Source organism: Symphodus melops (assembly GCF_947650265.1).
Source record: "Symphodus melops genome assembly, chromosome: 4".
Lineage (NCBI taxonomy): Eukaryota > Metazoa > Chordata > Actinopteri > Labriformes > Labridae > Symphodus > Symphodus melops.
Genome location: NC_136694.1, coordinates 13,369,678 through 13,383,440, shown reverse-complemented (window position 1 = coordinate 13,383,440; position 13,763 = coordinate 13,369,678). Strand labels below are relative to the sequence as shown.

The following is a 13,763-nucleotide window of genomic DNA, read 5'->3' as shown; positions in this document are numbered from 1 at the left end:
CACATTTGAATCCTGTGTGCATTTAAAAAGCTTTGCCCCACCCTCCCATGCTGTCTTTTGTCAAGTCACCTCTCCTCTTGAACTTCAAAGCCTCAGGAGCGAGAGAGGAAATTATATTGCAATTTCATGGAAAACTAAAGCCTTTTTTCTCTCAGCCAATCAGGGAGGAGTTTAACAAAATGAAGCATCACGCCTCTCCCCCTGTAACTTTAAATATGAATCTATAATGAAAAGCTGTGATTGCCTCACCGTGCTGCGGGTGAAGAATGGCGGGAATAAGCAGCACAGAGACGGCATCCTATTAAATAATTGAGGAGAAATTAGATGTTCGTCGGGATTTTAAAGCACTTAAATCCTCGCGCTCTACAAAAAAAACACATGGGAAAGGATGAGTAGCAAAAAGTACATTCATGGTAGAGCAGGGGAGAAGAAGGTACATTGTGTGCAGCTTATTCATTGCACTTCTAAACACCCTTAAAAAACAAAGACATTTCTACACCTGTGTGTGTATGATCACAACAAAAAAAAAATGATAGGCTCTCTCAAAATCATAATCCAGTTTTTTGAAAGTCAGGTTTTTGTCAGTTTCGTCAGAGAGGTATTATTTGGCAGCATGAAGAAGGAGCACTGTTGCCATGGTTTCCTGCAGTTAACAGTACCTTGCAGATTGCTTAGAGCTGTTGCTGGACCGTTGACAGACACCTGCCGGCCAATCAGAATCAAGCGGCATCTGAAGTATTTTATATTTTAGAAGTAGAAGCTCTATGATTGTTATTCTATATGTGTGGATTGCCTCAGACTTGGACATTATGACAATAACTAAAACGTGTGTGTCTTTTTTCCAGGGTCGTAACCTCATTCCTTCAGCTCCTGGAAACTCAAAGCTGAACTACACGGTGCTGATCGGAGAGACGCCCTGCGTTCTCACCCTGTCAGAGAGCCAGCTGCTGTGTGAATGGCCTAATCTGACCGGAGAACATAAAGTCACTGTGAGTCAAACTTTCCTTCTTGTCTACAAACCATGTGCTGAACAGCATCCCAATGTAATGTTGTGTCCTTTTACATAATGTTAACTCTCACACAGAGCAAAGCAATGTGTCACCATCGGTACGAGGGTTTTGGATACAGTCTTTCAAAAACTGGAATGAGCATCATCCCTCTTTGGGTTACAGTTTTTTATCTTAAGTGCCGCTCAATTCATCACCTCTCTTGATTTTTTTTGTTTTGTTTTGTTTGCTCTGGAGCATCTGGCGTTCACATTTCTGTAAACCTCTCAGCCCGTTTTCTTCCACACCTCCTGTTCTCGCTCTGTTTCCACTGTGCTATTCATTCCACCTCTTTATGTCAATCCACTTCCTGCTTTTTCATTTATTCATTCATCATATTCTTTCTTCCCCATCCATCAGTCTTAAATATCTTCAATTACTCCACATTTCTGTTCCACATTCATGTAGCTACACACACAAACGCACAAAACCGCCACTGGTTGTGTTTGCGACTGAGGCTTTCGATCTGTCTCATTTTGGCTGGCATCCTTCTTGGGATTTGAGGAGTATTGATATTCAATGGAGACAAACAAATTGCTAGTGGGTGGGAGATGTCTGTGTCTATTTTTACCCTCCTCCATTTGGTATTTCATGGAAGAGAGGCATGAGAAGATGGAGGAAAAAAAGATGTGCAGAAAAAACATAACCTGCTGTTTGTTGTTAATTTTTCACATGATCTGCAAGCCAGACCTGTTTGGATGCAATATGGTTGAAAGTCATATAAATGTATGACTGTGTGTACGTGTGTTTGTTTCACAGCCTCGGGGCCAAGATGTTGTATCTCTCTTCATGGATATAAAAAAGGTTTTGGAGAGTTTTGCTCTGCATATGGCTTTACCAGACATAGCTTGGTTTGCCAATAGAAATACAATGTGTTACAATATTGTTTCAATCAGTTTGGCTTATTGGGATTTTGGCTTTTAAAGATGAAGACGATCTGAAAATGCCCAAATGCATCAATGTGTTTTTTGCGGTTTTCCCATCATGCAGAGTTTTGTTTTTGGCAGCAGCAGCAAATATACCGTATGTTCTTCTTTATTAACCCGTATTATTGTTTGTGTGCATTCGTGCGTACGTGTGTGCGTACGTACTGTGTGTTTGTAAAAGGTTTACAGCCTCAGCTTGAAACTGTCCAACACCCTGTGCCTCTTCAACTTGCTCAACAAACAAGGGTTTAATGTTGCTGTCTGTCTACTAGGTGCGCGTTGGAGGCTTTGAGTACTCACCAGGGACCTTGCAGATCTACTCAGACAGCTTGCTCACTTTGCCTGCCATCATCGGCATCGGAGGAGGTGGTGGTCTGCTCCTGCTTGTCATCATCGTGGTGCTTATTGCCTATAAGAGAAAGTCGCGAGACGCTGACCGCACCCTTAAACGGCTGCAACTGCAGATGGACAACCTGGAGTCCAGGGTGGCCCTCGAGTGCAAGGAAGGTGAGCTAAGACACAGGAGGGGTTGTGACACTAGGAGCTCAAACCTCTTGAGAAAACTCTCATAATGATTGTAAACTCCTGCTTCCTTTCTTCTTTCCCGCTCAGTTCTCATCTTTTTCCTCAAATAACTCCAATGTCCCCAAATAACTTTCTGTAAATCTCCCTGACTGCAGCTTACCTCAAATGCTGCACAGCTCCCATTCAGTAGTCATATCCATTGCTCTCTCTCCTCCAGTCTCTCTTTCTCCCTCCCTCTTGCTGCCAACCGTTCCCCTGCTGATAGGTGGCAGCGGTGTGTGTGTGTGTGTGTGTGTGTGTGTGTGTGTGTGTGTGTGTGTGTGTGTGTGTGTGTGTGTGTGTGTGTGTGTGTGTGTGTGTGTGTGTGCGTGTGCGTGTGCGTGTGCGTGGGTGTTGGTGTGTTTCCAGAGGAGTACTTTGATCCGAGCCAGCCACCAGATGTTGGCTCTCCACCCCACGAGAGAGCCGCCTGGCTGGCCTTACCACTATCCACGCTAAGAGATGGAGGGAGAGATGGAGGTTAGATAGATACAGGACACAGAGGTGGGAAAGTGAGGGGTAGTGATGAGGGAGGGGTTTGGCAACAGCTGAAGCAGGGGGAGAGAGGGAGAGAGAGAGACTTACACACCAGTGCATTAGCATATATTCATTTGGCAGGAGACAGCATGGATCCAGTGAGAGCCTATTGATGCTGCTGCTGGTTTGTCTGGCAAGAAGGAGCGAAGCAGATGGGGAGAAAGAGAAGGAGAATATTGATAACCATGATCATGAGGGCACATTTGTTTTCGAGATAACTTCACTTGTTGCACTGCTTTAGTAAGTCAAATACAATAATATCAAACGTAAAAGTACTGTTTTTACCTGCAGGGATGTCACAGACGTAACTCTAACTGTACGATCTGCAGGTTGAGGCACTTCAGATCAAGATGCTGTAACACAAAAATAATCAAAATATTGGTTCTCACTGAATAATGTATTGTGTACATAAAAAAGAGATTCTTTTTGAACGGTTTTATTTTCTTGAAATTTGCAGAATAACACAATTACTTTGTCAGACCAAATGAAGACTTTCCAGTGCTTGTAAACAGCATTGTCTTCCAGAATGAACAGATTAATCAGAGATTGAAGAAAAAATCCAAATGGTGACATCCTTTTCCAAAGTAGCATTTTAAAGACTAATTTACACACATGGAAAGCCAGAGAAACGTAGCAAGCATGCCTGAGCTTGACACAAGTGCCCAGGTTGTTGTAAACTAACTGACACTAAAGAGACTCTGTGAATGCATGTCAAAGTTCACAGTTCTAATAGCAGCCACAGCAGCTTCTGTTTCAACTGAAAATGGCAGAGATGGGAATGACATGGAATCTGTGTGCTGATCGGTCAGAGCAAAATAAATTCAGCTCTTCCTGAAAATAAACGGTGAAATGGAACCATGTTAATTTTTTTTAAATCGTTTTTATTTAAATTCTGTTCTCGGAATCAAAATCTGTCAACTGCCAAGTACTTCTACACAAATAAGGACTTTTGTTTGCCGCACAAAAAAAGTGAACTTAGAAGTAGAATGAAGAAGCAAATGTCAGTACTCCTACTGTTGAGCATCTGAACTACAATAAGATAAGGAATATAAAGGACAAGTATTGTTAACGAGGAATCTGCTCAAAGTTTGAGTTCGCTTCACACCACTCCCCCTGACACTTAAGTCTCCATATCTCACCCCTTTTCAACTTCCTGCAATCACACACACAAAAACTCACACCTCGGGTCAAACAATGATTGGCTGGGGTGTGTGGCGGTGAGACCAGGCGCCTTGACCCTGTCTGTCCCCCGCTGTCACCACTGTCTGGAAGACGACAACAGAATGGATGGAAGAAGGGGGACTGAGCGAGGGCGATAAATAAGGCGAACAACTTGTGAGAGCAGAGCGAGAAGGAGGGGAGGGGAGGGAGCCACTGAAGAATAGATGGGTAGGAAGATAATGACGGAGGGACACAAACTAGTAAGGGAGGCAGATAATACGAAGGGAAGATATTTAAAAATGAATTAAGAACATAAAAGTTGGACTTGAGGAAAGTGGGATGCAAAAATGGGCCAAATGGAGGGACATGGATTAGGGATGGATTGGTGGAGTAAAAGACGGCATCAAACAAAAATGTTAACTTTAAAAATGAATGAACGAAGAAGAGATGGGGCAGTTTAAAGTAGGGGAGGTCTATTAGAGATTCAAAGAAAGATTGATGGCATAAGACAGCCAACAAGAGAAAAAAAGATAGAGAGGTGACCTCTGAGATGTCATTTTGTAGGGAAGATAGAGGGTGAAAAGGAGAGATTGGAGAAGAGGGATAGGGTGACACAAGCCATCTGTTAGTCTGGGCTTTGGTTTGTTACGTGTTTGGGTTGTGTATACATGTGCTGGTGTATTTTGGATGCAGCTATAGCACTCACAACATCACACACAGAAGTGTTAGTGGAACCACATATGCTCATTTTTATCTCACTGGAGAATAAAGGCAGTACAGTGAAAGCATTGGGTCCAGGCACTGTTGTATAGGTTGTGGGAGAAAGAATATTTTTGATTGTGTTTGTTCCCTTTAGCTTTGAAGTCACTGGAGTAAACAGACTGGGGTCAGAACACACACTCACTTTTAATAGAAAATGTGTAAAAACATTGACACATCAATCACACAAATCATCTGGGCACAAGGTTATGTGTTCAGCTGAGGGGCAAGACAGAAAAAGTGTATGTTTGTGTGTGAGCGGATGCTGTAGTAGGAGCGTGTGAGAATGTAATGTGTGTGTGTGTGTGTGTGTGTGTGTGTGTGTGTGTGTGTGTGTGTGTGTGTGTGTGTGTGTGTGTGTACTCACAGGCTCATGTTCCTGTGTGCAGTTCCATCCCAAACCCCCCCCCTCCAGCCACAAGTACCACAACACTTTCCTCCATTTCTCGGTCCGCTCCTCCTTCCCTTGAATCTTTCTCACAGCTCTTAGCACAGCGTAATCACACGATGCAGGTTTTCTCTGAAACTCCTCCGTACACCTCCGTCTTTTCCTCAAGTTCACCTGAGTTGACTTTTTTTCCCTGTAAAATAAGATGTTCCCACAAATTGATTTCAACTTTTTATAGTTGTTTTAACTTTGACTGTGGATCCGTATCATCTTTTGTGTATCCTTTCAGTCCTCTCTTTTGGAACCAAAAAAACAGAACTCTTGAGAGTGATTTAAAAAATTGAATAAGTTAGCAAGAAGTCAGATTACGTACAACAGTTATTCATCACACATTCCTTCTAAACATACATTTTCTCTCCTGCTCATGAAGAGAAGTATTTTAAACTTACTGAAGCAATGGTTTGTTTGGGATAAATAAACATTACAATGAAGTAGATCTTTGAAACCAACACTGAAAAATTAACATTAAGATCTTGCCTCCCTTTGTGAACAAAGTTTTTTTTTTTCTTCTTCTTAGATACCTGCTGGTTATTTGGAGCAACACTTTAAACTCAAAGTCACACAACCGTCATCATATATTCATAACCACTTCCTTTTTCCTTTGTGCAGCCTTCGCCGAGCTGCAGACGGACATCCATGAACTCACTCAGGAATTGGACGGAGCAGGAATCCCCTTTCTGGAATATCGCACCTACGCCATGAGGGTTCTCTTCCCTGGGATAGAGGACCACCCTGTGCTCAAGGAGATGGAGGTACGGGTCAGTAGAGAGCGCCTCACACACATGCACACACACATACACAGACCCAAGAACTAGATGAGGGTTTGATCGGTCGTGCAGGAAATTTCAACCATGAAAATTCAACTTTGCATTAAGAAGGATTGAAAATGGACAGATTTTATGATGAATAAAATTCATATTGGCAATGTGATGGTCAAATTAAATTTAACTGGGTTAAGATTAATCTTGATCTGTACAATATGAATATTTCAACCTTACATATTTCATTCTGAACAGCTTTTTATTCACTGAGTTAAAAAAAAAAAAAAAGTCAGAAAAAATAACTCGGTTTAAAGTAAAAGTCAAGCTCCAGTTTGATGGAATACCCCTTTTCATGGGAGTGTCGGAGCTCCTTTAAGTCCTGGTACACTTGATAGATTGCCTTTTCAGGACCAGGCCTGTTTGAGGCTCCTGAAAAACCAGCGTCCAGCGTTCACATGTCCAATAACCCCCCCCCCCCCCCCCCCCCCCTTCTCCACTTTAAAGATGGAACACTCTATCACTCCCATGAACCTCGTCTATGTGGACGCTGTTACGCAGTACACACACACTCCATCATTTTTCTCTGTTAGGACACAACTATACATCACATGGAAATGCACACTGTCATGCATGCAAGGTGATGGTCGCTTTAAGGCGTTCAGTGTCTGCTGGTGTTATCAAGTGTATTCCAAAGGGAAAGTCTAGCGGGACATTGGATTTTCATTTGTATAGCCCAGGCAATCACAGGCCACAGTAGTGCGCTAGCAGGGAGATCAATTTCTTATTACAGCATGAAGCTCACTTTCTCACTTCAAGCCTCTGTTCCTCTCCCTCAGAGGGGGACGCCTGTCCTTTTCTTTGAGAGAGGAAGAGATGAGAAGGGCTGAAGCGTAGTAAAGAGAGAACTGGGGAAAGAGAACAATAATGAGTAGTAAAACAAGAATGAATTCGTCATAGAGGTATCTGGAGGCTGATCTTCCCGATAGACAGACAGACAGACAGACAGACAGACAGACAGACAGACAGACAGACAGACAGACAGACAGACAGACAGACAGACAGACAGACAGACAGACAGACAGATATGTGTGTTGTAATTGTGTGTCTTAATGGCAATGGAGTGATCATTTGATATTTGGTATTCTTACACATACTCATAAATCAATTTCTCCACCCTGACACACAACCAATTATTTTCTCCACATCCTCTTACCACATCCTGACCTCAACCTTTTCATTCTGCCCTATTTCCTTTCTTATACTTTTCCTCCTCCCTTGACCTCTCTTAATTCTTTACTTCAACCCGATTCCCTGCATCCTTTTAACTATTCCTCCATTTTTTGGATTTGATCCATTTTCTCTCTTCCCTATATCCAACCACTGTCCACGTTCACCCTCCATCGACTGTCCCTCTCTTTCTCTCCCTATTCTCTTTCCCATCTGCACCTCTTTCCTCTCCTCTTCAGGTCCCCGCTAATGTGGAGAAGGCCCTGACCCTTTTCGGCCAGCTGCTTACCAAAAAGCACTTCCTGCTGACCTTCATCCGCACCTTGGAGGCACAGCGCTCCTTCTCTATGCGTGACCGGGGGAATGTGGCCTCTCTCATCATGACAGCGCTGCAGGGGGAGATGGAGTACGCAACGGGTGTCCTCAAGCAGCTCCTGTCTGACCTCATTGACAAAAACCTGGAGAGCAAGAATCACCCCAAGCTCTTACTCAGGAGGTAAGAAAACAGAGAGCAAGAAGGGGGGCTTGAAATCGGCAATAAACCTTGTCACACGGGTAGATTCCCCACCTGGGGTTCAAGTTTTAGGTTACATCCCTTTAGTTATCATGCCGCTCAGTGATTTAGGGCGTCCTTGAAAAGTGGCCACCTTGACAATGCAACTGTTAAAAAAAGTAAAAAGAACAGCAATTTAAAAAAAAAAAAAAAAACTTGTCGTTTTTCGCCCTTCAGTCCTCAAACAGTGGTAACTGTATCACAACACAAATCAACTAATCATACTCATCAAGGCGCTGAGATAGGAAGAGATGAAGATGATGATCTGTGGAATGTCAAGAGATCAGTTTTGTTTTTTACTTGAGCAGCTAAATGATGAAGCAGGAGAGCGCTGAATGGGGACCGTAGCTTTTAGAGGCCTACTATATGTGACATTACTTCATCTCTATCTTTCAACCCTGTCCCTGTCAGAGCAGATTACACCCCTGAGCACACACACACACACACACACACACACACACATACTCCCAACGGAGCCGCAGTCAGACACACTGCTCTCCTCTCTCATACACACACACACACTGTGAGACAAAGGTAGAGAGGGGCAAAGTAAGAAGGGATGTAACGGGAGAAAGAAGAAGGATTTACAGGGGAGGTTATGAGGGATAGAGAGAAGAGAAAAGGGCAAGGGAAGCAACAAGGGAAGGGGAGAATATGAGGTGACATCGGCAGAGGCTGCCCACTGAATGAGAAAGGGGAATGGAGCAGAAGGATGGAGGGAAATAGTGAAGCACAGAGAGAGAAAGAGAGGGGAAAAATGTTCAGAGGAATACTGGGGCTAAAGACAAATAAAGGAGGGAAAAATGTATGGGAGTAAAAAAAGGAAGAACAAAAAAAGAGGGAAAGTGTAACATGTTGGGTGAGTAGCAGCAACAGACAGGAGGAGGAGATTTGAGCTGCTGCAGTCAGTCGGACAGGAAAAGAAACACAATTTTAAAGAGAGACACAATTAGAGAAATGGCCTGACTCCAAAGAAATTGGAATTAGACATTAAATGATAAAATTTATATATTTTGTACTCCTTTTTCTCCTCTGAGAGATATTTAATTAAAAATCTAATCAAATAAATGACTCAGCCTGTGTGAAGCCTTTTCTTATCCCCTCTTGGGGGGTACGGTCACAACACGCTGTCCCTGCTAACTACACTAGCCTCGGGAGCTGCTGTTAATAAGCTCTGAAATTATAACACATGGTTCACACTGTTTTGGTCTTTTTTTTTTTCCAGCAACAGATAGTCTTAGGAATCTTTTCAGATGTATGCATATTCATATAAAAGCCCTGGAGAAGTGCTTATAGTCTGCTCTGACATGGATTTTCATCTCCTTTGGTAAAGTTGGGTTGAAATGAAACATTATCAGCTCTCCTGCTCCAAGTTTGCGTCCAGGAAAGCCTTGTTAACCCCGTTGTTTATCGTTGAACATTTTGGAACAGAAGATATTCTGCTGAATGGTTGAGTGGCTCACCATCATGTCCTGAAGTGCCCAACAGCATGTTCTGTCCAGGTGTATTCGACTCCACCGGCCTCTCTCTGTTTCCTGTTGCCTCATCTTTCATCCACTTGATTTTGCTGACAGCCTTGAAAAAAAAAATAGATTTGCTCCACATACATCAAACAGCACTCGACAGTCAAACAGGGAGGCTCGCGGAAGCGTAGGAGTTCACATCTCATTCCTGCTACAGGCCCTCCCTACATCACTGGCCTAGTTTCCTGTGCTTTATCTTTAGTTCTTTGCTATTCCTCAGCTGCTCAAATACCTTCTTTTTTTAGTCTTGCATCTTGTACACACTAATGACAAAAAGGGTGTTTGCTAGAAGTGTGGACATGTGGCCCAGTTAGACAACCGAGTAACCCAGCACAAGACCAGTTCAATTTAGCTCTGCGTCCTCCATTCATCCAAGTGAATACAAGGAATAGTAGTTAAGCACTCTTCCTGTTACTCTCTAATGTGAAAAGGAAGGATTGCGGAAAGCGAGGTAGTAAATCTGAGGACGATGACGGAGAGGCAAGAAATAATCACTCTGTTTTTCCCCTCGCATGCCCTTACTGCCGCTCTCCCTTTCAGCTGTTTAACAAATTAGACACAATAAGTCCGTAATTACGATGCCTTTTAATTGCTCATTCGCCGACTGATCACGTGTGTCCGCTCGATGGCGTGCACGTGCAGAGGTTCCCCTCATTACTCGGCAGGTTTGTGATTAACAAGAGAAGTTAGCGAATTATACTAATTGCTGTATTTTTTAATGAAGATGTGTGTTTGCTTGGGGGGAGGGGGGGGATTTGTAGGTGATAGAGGGGGGTTAGGGATTGAAACAATAAAAGAAATGGAGGGATTTGTTGTGCCAAGTTAATATGTGCATGTGAGGGTACTGGGGAGTGGGGGGGGGCTGTTTTGAAAGCTTACTGCATGACAATTGATAACGCTGAGTGCTCTCTTTGATGTTCTAGCGTGTAAATGTCTTCCTCCCCCCCATGATGAAAGTCTTGGTTCATGCACACACATCATATCCATGGTCCTAGTGTGTAGTGCAGACGTTTCTGCAAGGTCTTGTGAGGAGGTGAAAAACCACCTTCTCATCTTTGTTTTCTTTGTCTTTCTTCATCTCCACTCCCATCCTTCCTCTCTTCTTCTTCTCGTTGCCCCCTGACCTTCATCTTCTCCTTCCTCTCTTCCCCAATCATCTCTCCCTCAGGACGGAGTCGGTTGCTGAGAAGATGCTTACCAACTGGTTCACCTTCCTGCTGTACAAGTTCCTCAAGGTAAATGTGTCTTTCACACAGACAGACGCTGCACAACTTTGAAAAGCAGTATGTATGCACCTGCTGTTTGAGAACATGAAAATGCATCACAAACACGTGCACAGCTGCAGCGTTAGATAAGACAGCGGGCTACCTATCCCTTACCTCCATCTTTCATGTGGTAAATTCTCCTTCTCTCTGAATCTGCTGTCTGAAGCGCTCTTCACACACAACTGGCCATGTATTTGTGATGGCCGTAGCCCGTCACACCAACCTGTCCTCTCTTTGTGTCCCTCACTGGGTTCTAATGAAGCCAGAAAATGTGTGTCTGTGTGTGTGTGTGTGTGTGTGTGTGTGTGTGTGTAGGCATAGCTGTGTGTTTGTATCCGCCCTCAGAGCTTTGGAGCTTAGCGAAAAAAGGAAACCAAAGATCTTACACAAATGTATTCTCTCATTTCTCTGTCTGTACGTCTCTGTGTCTGTATTTTCTTTTGCTCTTTTTGAATTCTTGTCCCTCTGATATGGAATCAGAGAGAATTATTGGGGCTTAAACTGTGCTAGATTCTTGTTTCCACTCGTGCATTCTCCACATTCAAACATGGCTGCGGCTAATCAGTTTGCAGCGGGGTCTTAAGCCCCCACCAGGACATACATTCTGGTGGACAGCAAACAAGCCAAGCCCCGGGGGGGTCCCAGTTGGCATCTGTGTGTGAGTGTGTGTCCATTCTGGGTGCGTGCGTGTATGTCTGTAGCTTGGCTTCAAATGTGAGACTAGACAGCCATAATTGGGTTCATAGACAGGGGAGTGGGCTACCAGAGGAGCTGCTTGGGAATATTTTACATTATCTGTTTACCAACCTCAAACATCATGAAAACAATTCGAAGGATTTTTTTTTTCCAACAAGGAACAAAGTGTGTAAGAGGAAATGGGAGGGGAAGTAGAAGGATAGGAAAAAGTGAAGAGCACTGAACCCAAGACTGGTTTAAGCCAACAGAAAAGTTACCAAGCCAGGTTTTATGTAACCTCTGCAAATCTTCTGAGTTTTTTGAGGGTCAGATAAAAGAAAAGCCTGGAATAATTTCAAGGTTCAGCCAGGTGTGAATAGAGATGGTTAACAGTCAAGTGGTTCAAACGTAAATGGATGAAGCTTTTCTTACCAAAGGGAACAGGAGTAAGGAAAATAACCTTGTGTCCATTACCTTACTCTAAGGGTTGAGTTGTCCTCTTCTGCACCAGCTGGTTTGAAAGAAACGTGGTTTTTCTTTAAATGCACCAGATGGGCTGTGTGTTGCTGTGTGGTGGGTTCAGTTGAGAGGACTGTTTTATGGATGCTGTATGATAATGTGCTGGATTAGGTAATTATAGTGAAAGAGGACATAGCTAAACTGTTTGCAATATGATGCCGAGGTTAAAAAAAAACACAGCTTCACTAAATGAACATGAGCCTTTCTTAAACATGGAGACTGAGGATTGTTTTCTACACTGGAGCAGTCTGCAGTAGACAAAAGAGTGAAGCTGCAGCACTACACTGTTGTTTTTTTTTTATGTGAAGAGGACGTCAGCCGGTGTGCTGTGTGTTCTCCACAGGAAGCAGGCAGTGCTAGATTTTCCCACAGAGTTAATCTGACAGCAGCCAGCTCACTAAACTGACTGACGTGTTGAAGCATGAACGTGGCCGTCTGAAGGGTGAGGGCAGGACTTGGCAATAGACTTCCTCTGTCTCCTCTGCCAGGTGAAAATGGCACATCCAAACTTAAAAAAAAACAAAACAGTGTGGGTTAGTTGTCTTTTAACAGTAGTCTAAAATATATAGAAGAGAACTGTGAGATGACAAAAAAATAATAATTTCAGTGTATGACATTTCTTCACAGTTCATAATTTTACACCATTATTTCCCTGAACAAGTCGTCTTTAAAGGAATCCATCCTATAAAGACATTTTGACCATATAGGATCAACACTGGATTCTTTTACATGCATCATCATCGTCCAAAAGCACAAACATTCACAGGTAGGCCGCCATGGTTGCATACACTGCAATGCACTCTGGGTACTCTCTCTCTATCTCTCTCTTTCTGTTGACATTTACAAGCAGTTGTCACACAGACACCAAAGTATTAGCTCCACTCTCGCCTCCTCAGGGAAAGTGGAAAGATTGAAGCAGCCATTTGATGTCACTGCCCAGAGTGCATTGCAGTGTACTGTATATGACAGTGACAATATGTGCAGACTTAAAATTTAAAATGGTCTTAAAAAATAGGAATCCAGTGTTTATCCAATAAGGTCAACATGTATATGTGAGGTTCCTTAAAAAAACACCATCTCAGTAGTCCTCTTTCTTTTACTTGAACTGATCCTTCAAAGGTCCCTATGTTCACTCGAAGCTACCATACAGACACAGTACAGGATGTAGGCTAGGAAGATGTTCTCTTAGAACAAAGAACATAAGAAACTTTTGAATGCTCTGTAAAAATATTTATAATAAACAAGATTTACATTTCCTAAAGTTGCCTGATGAGACTTACAGAATATACTTATCTGCTATTTAATCTCAACTTGTGAATTATCTCCAGGCCTCTCAGGATATTTGACAACTGTGTATAAGCCGCCTCAGTCCTCAGATCATCTCAACAGTCATCTAAAGAACTTAAAGTGAGCCCAAATATAAAGTCAGAGCTAATGTCTCATACAGAGGATGAAGTACAATGAGTATATTATTATTAATAGAAAGTTATAAAAACCAGAAGGATCCTTTAAAGCAGAACAGAGCAGTTATTAAAACAGGCAGCGCTGACTTGGCAGGCCGGCCCAATGAGCGAGTGAAAAAGAGGTGTGAAGAGAGAGAGAGAGAGGAAAAGAAAGACGGCGGCCCAACATCCCAATGCTCGTTGCCTGGTTGACACGTCTCACACACCAAAGTGCTTCTCCAAGCGTTTTTACCCCTCAGTCGTTAACCTTCTATTAACTCCTCCATCAATTGCCACTCACTCACTCACACACACGCACACACTCTCCTCTCCTTCTTGCTCACTTACTTATAGACA

The 13,763-nt window shown here is 43.1% G+C and overlaps 1 protein-coding gene across 4 annotated transcripts in view; it reads left to right on the top strand.

The window, feature by feature from the left end:
• Nucleotides 1-13,763, top strand: part of plxna1b (plexin A1b) — a 180,199-nt gene that overhangs the window by 155,008 nt on the left and 11,428 nt on the right. For 2 of the 4 annotated variants that reach the window (XM_079342273.1, XM_079342275.1), the window contains exons 19-23: nucleotides 846-989; nucleotides 2,245-2,479; nucleotides 6,051-6,199; nucleotides 7,669-7,925; nucleotides 10,674-10,740. In XM_079342273.1, coding sequence (XP_079198399.1) covers nucleotides 846-989; nucleotides 2,245-2,479; nucleotides 6,051-6,199; nucleotides 7,669-7,925; nucleotides 10,674-10,740 — 852 coding nt within the window. The remainder of the gene's footprint in view (nucleotides 1-845; nucleotides 990-2,244; nucleotides 2,480-6,050; nucleotides 6,200-7,668; nucleotides 7,926-10,673; nucleotides 10,741-13,763) is intronic. The other 2 variants (XM_079342276.1, XM_079342274.1) reach the window with 1 other exon arrangement.